This window comes from Mesocricetus auratus, unplaced genomic scaffold, assembly GCF_017639785.1.
Source record: "Mesocricetus auratus isolate SY011 unplaced genomic scaffold, BCM_Maur_2.0 Super-Scaffold_100010, whole genome shotgun sequence".
Classification (NCBI taxonomy): Eukaryota; Metazoa; Chordata; class Mammalia; order Rodentia; family Cricetidae; genus Mesocricetus; species Mesocricetus auratus.
The window spans coordinates 84,365,752-84,383,619 of record NW_024429194.1 but is presented as its reverse complement, the minus strand read 5'-3'; the positions used below and the strand labels follow the sequence as shown (position 1 = coordinate 84,383,619).

At 45.0% G+C, this 17,868-nt stretch overlaps 1 protein-coding gene across 4 annotated transcripts in view; it reads right to left on the bottom strand.

Moving 5' to 3' along the window:
• The window catches only part of Enthd1 (ENTH domain containing 1), a 114,024-nt gene that overhangs the window by 38,279 nt on the left and 57,877 nt on the right, over nt 1-17,868 (bottom strand). For all 4 annotated transcript variants that reach the window (XM_040754101.1, XM_040754103.1, XM_040754104.1 and 1 more), the window contains exon 5: nt 17,308-17,431. In XM_040754101.1, coding sequence (XP_040610035.1) covers nt 17,308-17,431 — 124 coding nt within the window. The remainder of the gene's footprint in view (nt 1-17,307; nt 17,432-17,868) is intronic.

Genomic DNA, 17,868 nt, shown 5'->3' with positions numbered 1-17,868 from the left:
CCACTGGCTTGGCTTCTGCAAAGCGTTCCCAACACTAAGCTCCTAACCTAGGTTGAGCTGCTAGGAAAGTCAGGCAGCCTAAATTGGGTGGGGTGGGGTGGGGTACGGAAAGCCTGTCCAGGGCAAAGCCAGGGAAGCCTGAGAGACCAGGAGGACCTAGTCAATTGGCACCTTTCATCCTATTAGCTAGCTACTTCTCTAGGTGAGCATTCAGCAGTGAACAATACTGAGAAATTCCATCCCATGCTGTTTTCATTCTGAAGGCAAAGAGGATTTTTGCCTGTTGTCCAGGTGCAGCCTGGACAGTGAGCTGTGCCCACCCTGGCCACCTGACAACAGAACAGGAACAAGCAGTAGAGAAGAAATGTCACTAGTGGAAGAGAGGCAAGAGGGAGCGTGGCATCTTAGCCACTCAGACTGCCATGTAAGACGTAGGAACAGCTCCAACAGCTTCTGCGATTGAAAAGTTAGCCTAGGGGGTAGCATAACTGACAGAGCCTCACAATGGGGCAAGGAGGAAATGGATCTGCACAAACTACCAACCTTCACCAGGCTGGTGGATGCCCACAGAGATGGGCAATGCCAAGAAATTTTGCTCACCATAGGCCACATTGAAAAATGCCCAGACACCAGGGGGCAGGTATTCCCCCTCTGTAAAGCCACAGTGCCAAGCCTCCTTGGAGAGGTAGAAGAGAGGCGGGGAATTGCTAAACTGATCTGAGTTAGAGTTGGGTATAAATAAACTCCCAGAATAATCAAGGAGACTTAAAGTTATCTTGAAATACAGACTAACACAGCTATCCCTATTGCATACTAACAGCCCAGCTTGAAAACACCATGCCTACAGCTCAAGCATGAGCAAGAGATGAGGGCCCCTGTCCCTGAGGGGCCTCTCCCTCTGCAAACTCCCCAGGAACACCGTACAGTCCTCCAGCTACTAGAGTGATGCTGTCCCTCCCTGACCTGCAGCCCTTCCAGCCCTGTTGGCTTGAGTGACCGCCCAGCATCTGGAAACTACCATGTTGGGAGTGTGGGGGAGAGATGGACACTAATGAAATATATCTGGGCACACTCCAAATCAGGGGCAGTCCCTGGGTTCAGAACAGACTGAAAGGAAGAGCTCAGTGTATGCAACCTGGGTCTGGCCAAGGCCCTGACACACGCTGTCGCTGTGCTCTGGACACTGTAATTCACTGTTTGTGCACTCCCTCCTTTCACACAGAACCTTAGCTAGCATAACAATCAAGTGTCAGTCAGAGATGGGGAAATTCTCTGGAACTTTAAAAAGCAACTCTGCAGGCAATGAACCCAGCCATGAACTCCAAGTGCGTCCATTGTGCTGCGCAGGCCACCTCCCTTTTAAAGCTGTGATGTACCTTCTTTGAAGATGCTTTTAAAGCATATGCAGAAAGCACAGGATGAAACCTCAAGGATGGCTGCATTCTACTTAGAGCATTTCAATGCCACTTACTCACCAAAAGCATTTAAGGGAGTACTCACTATGTGCTAAGCAAAGCGTACAGGCACAGTGTCTTGCTATGCAAGATGTGACCTAGCTCCCAGATTATGGGCTAGTGTGAGGAAACAGGGCCTGTGCCTGAGCCTGGGGAGGAGCAGTAGCAATCTGTGCCTTCTGCATGCCCAGGAGGGCTTCCTGAGAGGAGTGGCATCCTAGCTGAACCTAGACAAATAGGAGAGAGACAAATAGGTGTGGCAGAGAGGAACAAGGCCAGAGAATATAGTGTCTGGGAAGCAGTGCCCAAGCGGGACCACCATGTGGAACGAGGAGGAGGACGGTAGTGACAGGTGACTCTTCCCGGGGAGCAGAGGCCAGTGTAGGATGCAACCTGGAGCATATCCCACAGTGTAGATACCTGGTCTGTGGACCAGAAATAGCGGCCACACCCCTTTAGGTGTGGCTTCAGGCAGACAGAAGGGGAGAGGAGCTTGAGGTGTGGCTTTCCTTTGTGAGTTCCTTCTGGTGAGTCAGCGGATCCAGTAGGAAGAGCAGGGAAATGTTCCGGTGGTTCTTTGTATTTTTCTGTGTAAATGTCTCCAATAAGCGCCCATTTATCATTTATCTTGGGTCTAATGACATAGTTACATCCTCACCTTCAATTGGCGCCCAATGTGGGGCGAACCCACAACCCTGAGATTAAGAGTCTATGCTCTACCGACTGAGCTAGCCCGGCAGGTAAATTGAGGGGAAGAAAAACCGCTGTGACTCAAAGTGTTGGGCTAGTTTCCACAGGCACTGCCTGCAAATACAAGGCACTCAAAAGTCACAGCGAAGTACTGGCTTTTCCCTCTGACAGGCTGCAGAAACTGTGCAGCCAACTCAGCAGCCGGAGCAAAAAACGTAAAAGCCACGGGCTGCACAGCCAGTCATGAGTTGGTGAGGTGGTCGATTTACCCAAGCAAATGTTGGGCTTCCATCTGCCCGAAGCCACACCCAAAGGGGTGCGGCCGCCTTTTCAGGTCCACAGACCAGATACCTACACCATTGTTTGTCTAACTCACTAACTTCCCATCTTTGCTCTGCAATTCAGGAAGCCTTCTTCCAGCTCAAGCATCAGGCTGAATCCTGTCCCAGACTAAAGCACCCAAAAGCTCCACAGTGTGGAAAGTCCTCCATGTGGTTTATCAGAACACTGGGCATCCAAGCCATGTTGCCCAGAAATATCCATATTTATGGTTATCCTAGCTAACACTAAGGCCAAGATGATTATTCATTGTGTTCTTCACTGTCTGGAGTGTCCTAGTTTGGACACTGGCTCTCTTTTTCCAGGTCCCTGCTCCACTCTCTGGCTTTGCCTGGCACTCCTCCTGTTACTTTCTTAATCTTAGACCTCCCTAAGCTGCTTCCAGTTCCTCAGAGCTGCCAGCTCTCCCTGACCCTGCCCTTCTGCTCTGGCCTCTCACCTGCTAGGCCCCTGCCTGAGGCAGCCTCTCCAGCCGGCTCCAAATCTTGACCCTGACCTTGGTCAGGTTATTTAAACACTGAATTTTTCCTCATTTACCTCAGAAAATTGTTACACAGATGAAAAGCAGACATTTCAAAGTCTGCGGTGCATGCAATGCCTTGGTCGGCCAGTCTTTTGGTCATGGCCTACCCTTCTAGTTCTAGCTTCTCCAGAAAGCCTCTCTGATCTAACACAAGGCTGGGTGTCCTCCTGGCTACAACTGTGTCCCTCCCATTCTGATACCCATTTGCCCACTGTTATCTGACTAAGGCTGTCATCTCCCACGAGCCTGAAAGCCCCTGAAAAGCAAAGACCTTGTTTATTTTTGTTTCTTTGAGGCAGGACCTCAACATGTAACCTTGACTGGCCTAGAACTTGCTATACGGATCAGACCACCCTGCTGCTTTGCTGCTTCTGCTTCTCAGGGGCTAGATGACAGGTGTACGGTGCCACCCATCAGGACTCTGGCTAATCACAGGCTATTTAGCAGGTGTACAATGCCTGACACACAGCAGGTATTTGTAACTTTTGTGGGGTGGATAATCTACTCACTCTTGATAATAAACACACACCATGTGTTTCATTCAAATAAAGTCAACTTGGGACTTACATACCTGGGAGATCATGGTCATTTTGATAAAAAGCCTGTCAACTTAGTTTATATTAAACTTGATTCTCCCAGTTGGAACTGCCAATGGTGCTTGTATGACATTTTTCTAATATACACATTCAGCAAAATGATTTAGGTTGGATCACTTCTTGACCTAAAAATCCACAGTTTAGAAGTCAGCGTCCCTCAGAACTTTCTTAATCATCACAGTGATGAGGCGGCTGAATACTACATACACGATAAATGGAAACTGGTGCTTTAACAGAAATTTTGTTGTATATTCTCTGAATCCTACATACACGATAAATGGAAACTGGTGCTTTAACAGAAATTTTGTTGTAATTCTCTGGTGATTTCATACATGAATAAGGTGTATTTGGATCATATCCACCCCTGCAAGTCCTCATTTGAAGCAGTTACGACCCTTATCTTGTTCTCAGGTGGTTGGGGTTTTCTTCTGCCCATTCACCCATTTCAATAAGAGCCTTTAGTCATTTAATTTATATTCACTTTATACAATAAGTCACCATTCACATATTTTTGAAGTAAAAAGGAAAGACAAGATTTACGTGGATTTAATTGGCTTTCTTAATACCAACCACATAACACAGTTACTATGTTGATAACTTCCATATTTCTACTTATGCTGATTTGACTATAAATGGCTTCCATAGGCCCAAAGGGAGTAGCATTATTAGGAGGTGTGGCCTTGCTGGAGTAGGTGTGGTACTGTTAGAGGAAGTATGTCATTGGGGATGGGCTTTGAGGTCTCAGATGATCAAGCCTGGCCAGTGTCACTGTCACTTCCTACTTCCTTCAGATCCAGATGTAGAACTGGATTCCTTGTACAGCACCATGTCTGCCTGCATGCTGCTATGCTTCCTGCCATGATGATAATGGACTAAACCTCTGAACTTTTAGCCAGCCCCAATTAAATGATTTCCTTTATAAGAGATGCCATGGTCATGGTAGCTCATCACAGCAATAGAAACCCTAACCTCAGTTCATAACCCCAGGCATGCATTGCTATGCTCTGATGACTGGCATAATGGCACTTTCAGGGAAGAGACGAGGGAACATAATGACTACCCTCAAACAAAAGGCATTGGGAAATGCACAGGGCCATGAGAAACGCATGCAAATTTCATACAGCTGCTTGGAAAAGCAACACACAGACTTAGACTTGCCTAAGAGCAGGGTTCAAACCTGGCACTGTACTAGTGGTAGGTAGGTTGATACCTAAGAGCCACGTGCCTTTACATGGACTAATAAGCAATCAGTGTGTCAGACGGTGAGAAGAGCTACAGAAAACACTCATGGGGGACAGAAAGGTGACACTAGTGGTGGGGAGGTGACTGGCAATATCCAGGAAGGGCTCCCTGCATCTGTGCATCACAGAAGGGTGAAAGTGTGAGACTGTGCTTCCTTCATGAGTAGGAGTAGGTACTAACATGAAATCCACATGCTTCCCATATCTTATTGTACACCAGCTCTGAAGGGACACTGGTTTCTGGAAACCCTGCCAGCCACAGGGGGATTTGCGGAAATCAGGTAGCATAGGAATCTTAGTCTGGGATCCACCTCACCACACCTGTTGTTGCACAGTCTCAGAACATGCAGGGAACATACATACATGCTTCATAATGGACAGACCTCTATGATGGCTCAGCTGCCCATGGAGGGCAGATTACTGTGGCTAGAGAGAACAAGAAGACACCTGTAATTACACCATCCCCATCTTTCTGGGGAAATTATAGAAATTACTGCAGACATCAAAGATGTAGAAGTTGTAGTGTCAAGTCTTACATATTCCAGCACAATGAGTCTATGCTGGGAAGCCAGTAGACTGGGGGGACAGCTGCTGCTCACTGATTGGGTTGTGCTGTCCGTCCAGCTCAGCTCATACAAGAGCAGACCTAGCCAGCCTTAGTTTTTACTGTTCAGCTGCTAGCATCCTGCTAAACACAGTATTAGCCTTCATGTGATGTAGACAATGACCATAATTTACTGTTTTGCCTCAGAGTCAAGTTAACTCTGCTGCCTTCTTTTTTCTTTGTTTCAACACAAGGTCTCACTCCACTGCCGATGCTGGCCTCATGGTAATCTACCTTTTCAGCCTCCTGGCTACTAGGATTATGGGGGCAGAGACACCACCCCCAGTTTCTGCCGGATCTTCTAAGGACTAAACTCCCTTCATTCCAAATCATGAGGCATCGTGCTGACCACTCCCCTGGTGGCATGATGTTAGCTCAGTGTGCGCAGCCAGTAGCGGGCACTCCTAGAGCTATATGCACTCAGGTTCAGGGCCTGCCGTGCCTGTGATGGGTTTAGAGTATTCAGTGGGCTGCACAAGGAGAAGACTGCCTCCCCCAGATGAGAGACAAACTGTGAGTGCCCTTGTGGTGATATCTTGTTCATACTCTAACAAATAAAGCTTGCCTGATGATCAGAGAGTGGAGCTAGCCACTAGCTAATCATAGAGGTCTGGAGGTCTGTGCAGACAGACAGGAAGTGATATGGCTGGGTGGAGAAAGTATAAAGAGGGAGGAGCCAGGAGCTCAGTCTCTTTTCAGCTGGGAAGTTGAGGAAGTGAGGTGTGGCTGTGGTTTGCTCCTTTATCTCTCTGATCTTTCAGCATTTAACCCCATATCTGACTCCCGGCCTTTATTCTTAAGACCTATTAGAACTCACGCTATACACCCTCATTTGCCCAACATAAAGAATCACACTATTCACAGCCTGTCTGGGTTCTGGATGGCATGGTGCACTGCCTGCACTCTGCAGCAGGTCCGCGCTACTAGACAAGCCACACTGATTGCTGAGCTGTGGAGCATAGTGGAGCCAGAGGGACTGCAAGTGCCAGAGGCAGACTGGCATGCTCTCTGGAACTTCTTCCTTCCCCTGGTAGGAAATCACAGGGCTAGCCTCTCTAGCACGGGTGCAAGGCCATGCCTCGTGTCTGTGATGACTGTGCACTTGAAAAACAACTCTTGGCTGGGGATGGGGTCCTGATAGAAGACTGAATGCCTGACTATAGAACAGCAAGCAGCTATGTCCCCTGACATGCTGTCATCCGATCTGCAGAGCATGAAGCTGGACCTATACAACAGCACTCTATTGCCAAAAGAGATCTGTTCGTATGGCACAAGGCGAAACCAGGTCAGAGGCTCCTGAAAAGTATCACAAGCAAGTGACAAAGATGCCATGCTACAGCTCCCATTCCTTCAGCTTACACCCAGGATTCACGGAGAGCTCCTCACTGCAGCTATGGGGAGGAACACGGTCAGGACTGCAAGGCACTGCTCAGAAGTGAAGGGGCCAAATTACCGCCCCATCCAGAATGCCACTGAACACCAGCAGGAAAAGCCTCTCTATAGACAGACTGCAGAGAGCAATCTTCATCTGCTACAAGGGAAAGGCAAGAAGCCTAAGAGAAATCAACAGGAATTCATGAGCAGTGGCTGCAGGGTCCTTGTCAGGGGCTTGGAAAGAATAAAATGAGAAGATTGGTGACAAGGAGGTAGGTACACAGAACTCTGAGGACATGTACTTGAAGCAAAGACACTCGTGACCCTATGATGCCTGCCAGAATAAATTTTCTGTGGAGAGGTACTTGGACATCAGCTGGGAAATGTTCTATTTAGTCAGATGCAGTGGTCACTCAGTGGGCTGTGACTGAGAAACAGGGATGTCATATGACACTGAATTGCCCAGCAGGGGAGGCTTCAGCAACAAGAACGTCCCTCATGATGGTGATCTCTTTACCATGAAGGGTTATCCCCTGACCATGGATGCCCAAACTGCTTGGAGTACAGGACAACGCTGCACCCCAAGAGAGGAAAAGAGTTAAATCACCTGGTGCCAGGGCTGATTCACTTGAACCCCTTCTGTTCCTTGTAAGGCAGGATCCACATCAGAATGCCACCCCCCCCAGTCCTGAGAACAAACCACACTGTCAGAGCTTGTACAGGTCTTCCCATGGGCCTCACAGCACCTGACCTGCAGCACTGCACAACTCCATCCAGAAGCTAAAAAGAAGCAAACACCTCCCAAGTCCTCTGCAGCAAAGTTTCAGTATCAAAACACAACAAGAGAAGATAATCTTAACACAATGTGTAACTCTGGAACAAAACACTGGTATACCAAATGCAGAAATAAGTAGAAAAGAGAATATACCAGGTCAATTGAGGTTTTTCAAGTGAATTCTAGGTTGTTTTAATATTTAGAAATCAATCATGTATAAAATTAATAGTCTAAAGGAGAGAAATCTATAGGTATCAATACAGATGCTAAGTGTAGAAACTTGGAAATGCAGTCTTGATAAAACTGCTAATAAATTAGTGATAGGAACCTGCAAAAGGCCACAGTGAATATATATCTCCTATTGGCTGGAGCTGACATCAACCTCTTGTAGATATGGACTTGGTCTCAGAAGCCCCTGGCCATGCTGTCCCCTAGCAGTGTGTGAAGCACAGGGCAGGGGTGGGAAGGAACCAAACACAAAGGATAAAGAAAGTTTTCCAGTGAAGAACTAAGTCTTTCATTATTCACAAATTATGTGGTTTTCAATATGAAAAACTCAGAAGAATCTGTACATAAATCAGGAAAATTGCTAAGGGTTCAGTAAGAGGCTAGTACAATAATCAATATACAAAAAATTAATTCCACTCATCTGCAGCATCAACAAACAGAAAATGAAATTTATCAAATGGAGCTTCTATGAGTACCATGAACACAGAGGCATGTCTCAAGACTTGAGGCAATTCCTCATGAGATAGACTTGATCAAACTACTGTAAATTGAAAATATAGCAAACTGACAACTCACTAACATGCCTAGTTTACCTGGCATCTTGGAACATGGTAGAGCACTAGGGATAGCCCCATGAGATAACAGGGCTCACTGGGGACTTGGGGGCCCAGGTGCTGGCCAGCACCACCACGAAGTATGTGGCAGACTGCTCTCCCAGAAGAGACTACAGTTCCAAACTGGAAGTGAAGTTTTACACTTCCTTAAATTGAAAGATCATAATTGCATAGACTTTACATTGAGAATACACACATATCAAGCACATAGGACCAAAACTACAAGACACCCGTATGTAAAAAATATAAATGCAGAAGGTGAGAATTAAGTGAATGGTATGATTTGCTGCTGTAAAGACTTCATTTCTCCAACTCCATTTAAAGATTCAATACTGTGCCAATCAAACCTCCAATGGAATTTTTACGGAACTTGTCAAGCTTTCGTGCAGGAGAGAAGCATGGGGATGGGGTGAAGGGAAGTCCACCACGAGCTGTTGGAAACGAAGCGTAATGAAAACCGTTGTAAAGGTGCGATCACATACCTGCTGGCTCAAAACAGAGCCCATGAACACACCTGTGTGCCCGTGAACACACCTGTGTGCCCGTGAAGGATGCTACTGTAGAATATGGGTGGCACTGCAGCTCACTGGGGAAGGACAGACAATTGGACTAGTGATTCCTGGACAGCTGTCCCTCTATGGAAAAAAGAAACTGGATTCCTACGTCAATCACACACCACCACCAATTGTGTATCAATGACTTAACTGTGGAAGGCAATTTTTTTTTTAAATTATAGAGTTATCTTCATGCTTTTGGGACAAGGAAGACATTTCCCAAATTAGAGGAGACACAAAAGCACAGATCATAAAGAATAAAGTTCTGCCTCATTAAAATTCAGAACTTCTGTTTTGCGAACCCTCCATCTGAAGTGTAAAGAGCACCGTGAGCTGCAGAACCACACGAGATGGTGCGCTCAGCTTCCCGCCCCGAGACAGACGCCTACAGATCAATTAGGAAACAGATAAACAACCAAGCAGAAAAATGGCCAAAAGATATGTGCAGACGCCTTACACAAGGAAACACGAGTGAGTCAGACTGTGGAATGTTTCTACACATGGAAATATGCTCAATTTCATTAAGAAAAAAAGTTTAGAACAAGTGAGAGACCATCTCACCCTCTACCTTGGCAGTTTTTCAAACACAACCAGATCAGGGACTGGCGCAGACTAGCGAAGACCTAGCAACTAGGTCTTCTGAAAATAACCTGGCATGCTAGGTTATTTCAAGGAGCTCGTATCTAACTGACAAATAATTGGCTCGGAGAACTTCTTGTCCATGAGGTCCAGGAGTCTTGGACAAGTTATGTGAGTTCATACAAGCCTCTGTGATTAAAAACAAAACAAGACAGAAAACAAGCAAACAAACAAACATGACACAGTGCCAATGACAGAGTGTACCTGCAGGGAAGTATTATTCAGCAGTGAAGGGAGATGATGGCCATGTATGCAGATGAATCCTGAGGGTCTAACACTAGGTGATAAAGAAAAGGAATAACCAGGACAAAAGGCAAGGAGAAAGGAACAGAATGGAAGGCCTGGCCAGAATAGCTTTCTTATTTTTGCCACGGGCTGAAGTTGCCAAAATCAGAACATGGAAATCAGAACCATCTGTTGACAGGATAAGTAAGTGAACTGGACAAAAAGAAACTCAGAATAAAGTGTTTTGAAATCTGCATCAAATCAAAGAAACAGAAATAAAAGCCTGCTTTGTTCGTGTGGGGAAATGGTGTTATTTCACCATCGTTTATATAATAGTGAAGTGCTGACATCATCCACGAGAGCATTAAGGGATTATTAAGGTGGTATTAGTTCAATCTTAACCATTGCACAGAGCGAGGAGGACTAGGAAGAGCAGTTTAGCTCACACATGTTACAGAACCATTTTAGAACAAGATCAGGGAGCTGGGGAAATGTTTGGTGTGCAACATGAGGACATGAGTCCAGATCCCAGTATTCACATAAAAACCAGGTGTCCCCATGTCTGTCTGTGACAGCATTATAGGTTAAGACGGGTGTGTTCCTGAGGCTCACTGGCCAGTCAGACTAGCCAAAATGGCAAGCTCCAAGTTAAGTGACAGACCTTGTCTCAAAAAAAAAAAGGTAGAGAACATAGAGAACACACCCAGTGTAGACCTCTGGACTCTTTGTGTGCATGCACAGACAAATACAAATGAGCATGTGAATGTGTGTGCACACACAGAACGAGTGGAAAGGACCAATCCACATCACTGTGACATAACCGGATGGACAAGCTGCTGTCTGCAATCACTCACAACACTTCAAATCAAGATGGACTACATAACTCAAGCCATGAAAATATAATGAGGTGAAAATATCCTATAAGCCTGGGGGAAACTGTCTTAGAGTGTGCATATTTAGTGTTGTGTATGTGTGTAGTGTGCACATGTTGGGCTCATGTCCTTGTGTGTGGAGGCTTTGGGTTGACATATAGTCTTTTCTCAATCTTTTGCCATCTTTGCTCTTACATTTTTTAATAACTTTTATGTTTAAAAATACAAGTGGGTGTGAGCATCCTGGCATGGATGCGGAGCTCAGAGGACAACTTGTGCAAGTCTATTCTCCCCTTCCACCACGTGGATTCCAGGATCAAACTCCAGGCTGTCAGGCTCGGCAGCAAGCACCTTTACCAGGCTAGCCTGGCTGGCCAATGAGCTTTAAGGATCTACCTGTCTCCACCCCCTTTCCCCAAGGCTAGGATTATAAGAATGCATGCACTGTACCAGGTTTTTTTCTACTAAATATTTAAGTTCTGAGATATAATTATATGTCTCTCTCCCCTTTCCTCCCTCCAAACTTGGCCATGTACCACCTCCCCCTCTCTTACTGTCTTTCAAATTCATGGCCTCTTTTCCTTTAATTATTGATATCTGTGTGTGTGTGTGTGTGTGTGTGTGTGTGTGTGTGTACACATTCCTAAATATACAAATACTACCTGCTCGTCTGTATAATGCTAGTTGTATGTACTTTTTCTGAGCTGACCATTTGACATTGGATAACCAATTGGTGTGCTCCTCTCACTACTAGTGAAAACTTTCTCCTGCTCTCAGCATTACTTAGTTCCTTGTCTACGGTTGGGCCTCATAAGGTTTCTACCTTCCATGTTAGCATGGCTATTGGAATTGTCCATGTTCAGGTCTTGTTTAGGCAGCATGTTCCTGAGACTTTATGGGTGTGGCTTCTGACATTTCTAGAAGACATCATCGCTCAGCAAACTTCCTGTTCCTCCAGCTCTTAAAATCTTTCTGACCTTTCATCTGTTATGATCCCTGAGCCTTAGGTATAAGAGTTGTGTTACAGATGTATCAGTTAGGACTGGGTTTCACAACTCTGCATTTTGATTGTTTGTGGTTTTCTGCAATGGTCTCCCTCTGTTGCAAAGAGAAGTTTCCTTGATGAGGTGTGAGAACTACACTTAGCTGTGGGTATGAAGATAAATATTTCTGATTTAGTTAGGGGTTATGCTGTTTTAGTAACCTTAAGTAGTTGACTAGGTTTCTAGATCCAGCTACAGTGTTCTTCTTGTTGAGTAGGCCTTAAGTCCAATTAGAGATATTGGTTACTGCCAAGGTATGCATGCCACTACTACACTCTTAGTATATCGTTCCACAATGGTTGTTGATGTTTTAAAGGCAGCATAGCTGGGCATCACTGTTTGTTGCTTCTCTGCTTTGGAAGATAAATGGTACCTTCTGGTACCATGAAAGCTAGTCCTCTGGGTGGAGGCTTTCATGTCAGATCTAGGTCAGGTTCTCTGAGCCCTATGACCAAAATGCATGGTGTCTTCACCAACAGGGACTTGCCTTCTACCTCTGGGGGCAACCAAGGGCAACAGCAATAGGCTGCATGTTTTGGGATTCTCTTGGAAAACCCTAACCAACAACTCAAAAGAGGGCTTCTCATGTGCTGTTGGGGGTTTTGTTAGGATTTTCACATGTTCTGGGGATCGGAACTCAGGCTTGTGTGGAGGCACTCTACTAAGTGAGTCACATCTACAACTGACAGCCGCTTTTCATCCTGTGAAACACACACTCACAAGTTACGAAGGAAAAAATATGATACGAAACCTAAAACTTCTTTGAACACATTAATGAGAAAGCTAAAGACAAGCCACAGCCTGGAAGAGATTTGCAACACAAATTACAGGCATAGCTTATACGTTCATATATATCTAAAGCTACAAAATCAATTAGGATGAACAACAAACAATACACAAGACAAATGGGTTAATTATATAAATAGGCAAACCACAGAGGAGGAGATAAAAACACCCAATCAATATGTGGAAATATTCCAATTATACTAGCTATGTAATACAACTTTCATCCAAGTGATAAAAATATAAGGCTTGAAACTATCAAGTGATAGTGAGGGTGTGAGGGGCTGGGTTCTTGTGTACTGCAAGCGTGGATTGGCCCTGATATTTGAAGAGCTAACTGACAGCAATAATGAAAACGAAAATGGGCAGACAATACAGCATAGGAAAGCCATTTCTAAAAATCCACTCTGAAGAATACTCACATATGTTTACAAGGTTATTCACCAAAGCCATAATTATGAATGAAAAATATAAAACACCAAAATGCTGACCATCAGGGCAATAAGCTATATCCCCAGATATTACAGAAGATTAGGAAAAATTTCTGCATAGTGACAAACATGGAAGGATAATCAAGCGGTATTCATGTTTGTTTTTAAGACTTGTGTGTGTGTGTGTGTGTGTGTGTGTGCGCGCGCGCACACACGCACGCGCGTGTGCATATGCTGAGCTCTGATCTGAAAGAACCACAAGTGCTCTAGACACTAAACAATCTTTCCAACCCTCCCACGCCCGGCCTCACCAGGTGGTGTTCTAACATGTCACATAGTTTCAGGAAAAATAAAGAATAACGATCTAAAACAAAATAAAGTTATCTGTATATGATTCGAAATATATGTGTGCAAATACCCAGAGAATGGCCTAGAAACTTCCCACCAACTGATTAGCTCTGTGGAGACAACTGTGTTGGATAAGGGACAGCTAGAATGTGGAGTGGCTTTAGTTCCAATGTTTTTAATGAGTATATTAACTTATTAACTCATGTAGTTATAAAGCAAGTATAATTTATACAGATTAAAACACAAACTTAAAAATCCTCCTATAGTAGAGATATTGGGAGAGCCATGTGAGACCGTATTGAAAGGAGAAATAACATATAGAAAGATTTTATAACAGTCATGACATTTTCACTGGGTCTTGCTATTTAAATAGGACTTTGTAAATATTTATAATGTGAAAGAAAGCTGGTAGACTTTTTCCGAACACACATACTGGCACATACATGCATGTACTAATCTGCATCCCACCCAGTGTTGTTTTCTTTTAATGTGGTATGACCCTCCATGGAGAGGTAGAGGTCTACCCTCCAGTCTCCTGAGCTTGCGCAGGACTTTGCAACTGCCTGAGTGAACAGAACATACTGGAAGCACGATGGCATGACTTTGGAGATTGATTATACAGCTCCTACTGGGTCTTTGTGCTCTGTTTGGACAGAATATGCTCACCCTGGGAACCCAGTCACCATGCTGTGAGGAAGCTCTCACTAGCCCATGTGAAAAGACCACTTAAAGAGGCTCATGTGGAGAGGAACTGAGGCCCCCAGTGGATAGCCAGCAGCAAGGGCCAGACACACAAGGGAGCAAGCCTTCAGAAGATTCCTGGCCTGGCCTTTGAGCTCCTCAGCCAAGGCCCAACCATCTATCCATCATGGAAGAGGCAAGCCATCCCCACTGTGCCTTGTCCTAATTCTTGTCGCAGAGAATCCATGACATAATAAATGGTATTTATGCCAGAAAATTTAGATCAGCATGGTACCCTGGAACAAAGACAGTCTAGAGAGAAGGGACTCCACATGCTATGTCACAGAGCCACGAGAGTACTGACTGTTTGGGGTGATGGGACCAGAAAGATTGGCTGGGATCAAACTATGGAAATTTCATATGACAATATGAAAAAAAATGAGATTTATCTCACTGGCAGCAGAGAGCTGTTGACAGTTGTGAAGCTGGGAAGTGAAATGCTAGGATCTGCATTTTAGCACGCCAGGGAAAGGCTGGAGAAAGGAAAGGCTTAAAAATAGGGAAAGAATCAGGGGAGACGGCTCAGAGGAGAAAGCGCTTGAGCACATATAACGGGGAAGGCATGGAGCCTGCCTATAACCCTAGCACTCGAGAGGTAGAGAGAGACAGGATCCCGGGGCAAGAGGGCTAACAAGCCTAGCAGGAATGGGTGAGCCCTGGGTTCAGTGAGAGACCCTGCTTCAGTAAACAAAGTTGACAGACATTGAGCTAGTACACCTGGTGCTAACTTCAAGCTTCTTCCACATATGGTGTGTGCATACACTTTCACATATGCACCCATAGGTGAACACACACACACACCACATACTTATACATTAAAAATAACAGGAAGAGCCCCTCTGGCTTAGATGGGTTCTGGCTAAGAGAAACAGTGGAGGCATTCCCTCGTGTAGCAGTTCTGTGGCTTCTCCTCTTCAGGGTGGCTTCTATTCTCACCTACACTCAACTTCACTCGTGTTAAAGCATCAGGGGAAAATATATATTAATTCAAAAGCCCACCTTGGCTGCTTACTTTTTGTATCCACAGAACCAAAAGCAACCAGAGTGTCCTATAGTGGGCAAATTAATAAGCTGATCTATCTTATTCTGCACTCAGGAGAAAGGAGTGATTCGGCCATGAGAAGAACGCTCAGTCAGGTCAGAGCCTCAAAGAAGCACTCTAAAGTGGTTATGTATGCATGAGTCCAGTGCTATTCTAAGAAAGGAAAACTATGAAGACAGTAAAAAGGACAGTGGCTGACAGCTGAGAGAGGCGGGGTGAACAGTGGAGCACAAGGGGACATGGGTCAAGGTCACACTGTATGGTGATAGTGTACATATGCCATTCACACTCACAGAATGTCCCACACCAAGAATGAACTGGGACAAAGCCACAGACTTAGAATGACCATCACATCGATACAAGTCTGACTGCGATATCTGCAGATAGCGACAAGCTGCATGTGTTTCGCACAGGAGCAGAGACATTCTGCACTTTCCACTGAGTTCTGCTGTGAATCTAAAACTGCTCTCAAAAAGAAAGTCTATATTTGAAATGCTAGGAGGAAAAAATGTTAGGCGATGTCAGAATACAAGAAAGTTTTCCTGACTGCTCTTCCTTCAAGCTTTTGGATTGGGGCTGTTTGCTGTAAAGGGTGTTAGAAGAATACTAAGCAAAGCAGATGAGATGGTGTTCTCCTTCAACCCCAGGACCCAGCAGGCAGAGGCAGGTGGATCTCTGTGAGTTATTTCTAGGACAGCCTGCTCCATATGGTGAGTTCCAGGCCAGTCAAGGCTATAAAGTGAGGAATTGTCTTAAAATACATTCATCAATTAAAAATTTAAAATCCCAAGCAAGCTGTCCCTGGGTTATAGCCATTTATAACAATTACCTGTACAAATGCCATCCCACACAAATATCACCATTACCTCAAGTTTTGTTGTGTTTATTAAAATATCTTTTTAAGTTCTTATAGGAGTTTAGAAGAACTATTTATAAATGAGTATTTGTAAGGAAACTAAGTCTATGCTAACACACTGTGGTCCAAGAACAGGGAGCAGAGAGAACCTAAACCATGAGGTACCACGTCTGTGAGACAGGAGAGGTTGACTGGGAGCTAGAAAAGCAAAGAGACAAGGCATGGGGGGTACATCTCATCCACATCTTGGTGAAGGATGGTGCACCCTATTTGCTGAGCAAACCTAGAGGAAAAGCCTATTGCAACCAGGATGTTCGGTGTGCACTTAGCATGCATGCAATGAGGCCAAAGCATATTGTAGATTGGGACTTCATGTAGAGCAGAGACAGGAGGCAGAGGTTCAACCAGAGCCAGACCGCAGCAGGTCCTGACAGCAGCAGAGCCCAGATGGGACCCAACATTGTTATTTATTGGAGATGACTTTGCTATCATTTTGTATAATTTTATCCTGTGCCCTCCTGGGGGGGGTTGAGATAGGGTCTTACACTGCAGTTCAGGTTGGCTTGGATGAGGCTGGCTTGGATGAGATATGATCCTCATATCTCCCCATCCTGAGTGGTGGGGTTGTGTTAGCCACCACATCCAGATTTACACTGTGACATTTCCTAATGTTAATTATTCAAAAGATGATTAAGTAAGCTGTGAAGTTGATGCTATGTGTTATGCTTATTCACATTTTCACTTAATGCCTGCTTTAGAAGGATCTCATTCATTAAATTTCATCAAAATAAGTTACATTCAAAAAACATACTAAAGCTGGCTACAGAGACGGCTCAGCAGTTAGGAGCACTGGCTGCTCTCACAGAGGACCCAGGCTCAAATACACAGCACCCACACGGTGGTTCATACCTGTCTATAACTCCAGTTCCAGGGAATCTGCCACCCTCTTCTGGCCTCCATCGCACAAAGGCACACAAGACAAATATGCATGCAAAACATACATATTAAAAATAATAAAAATGAATCTTTTTTTAAGAACAGAAAATTAGTCCTGCTCTTTAAAGCTTTCACAACAGGTTCAAGGCTTACATTTAATTTTTAGACAAAATGAAAAAGAAGTAAAAGAAAAAAAGTCAGTGAAGCAAGAGACTGACAAAATGGGAGTCTAAGGCCATGCCTGGGTTAGATTTATCATGCAGTCCTGTGCTGGACTATCAATGCTAAACAAGTCAACTGTTGCTTTACTTCAAAATCAAATCTTGTATTTGCGTAGACTTCCCTTCTAGTGCATCTTACTCATGTTTCTGGAGAAACTTCTGCCCACAACCAAATTACCTGTATCCCAGAGGTTGCAGACTTCTGCTTCCCCTTCTGACATCCAGGAAGTAGGAGAGGTGATGGAAGGAGGTATCTCAGGCAAAAGTTGCTTCGGACACTCGTCATGCAACAATGTTAGGTCCTGAGAGAAACAAGAAGGAATTCATGCACTGAGGAAGAAAAACTGCATGAGAGACACGGTTCAGCCTCTAAGAGTGTGCACCGTCCTGGGAAGGACTGGAGCTGGATCCCAGCGGGTACACCCAGCAGCTCCCAACTGCCTGTCACTCCAACTCCCGGAGATCTGATGCCTCTGACCTCAGAAGGCACTTGCACTTGCACTTGTGTGCACATACCCAGACACATGATCAAAAGAAAACCGTGTGTGTTGGCTAGTTTCATGTCAACTTGATACAAGTTACAGTCACTGGAGAGAATGGGGCCTCAACTGAGAAAACACTCCCATAAGATCAGGCTGTAGGCAACCCTGCAGGACATTTTCTTAATCAGTAATTGATGAGGGAGGGCCCAGCCCATTGTGGGTGGTGCCACCCCTGGGTTGGTGGTCCCGGGGTCTAT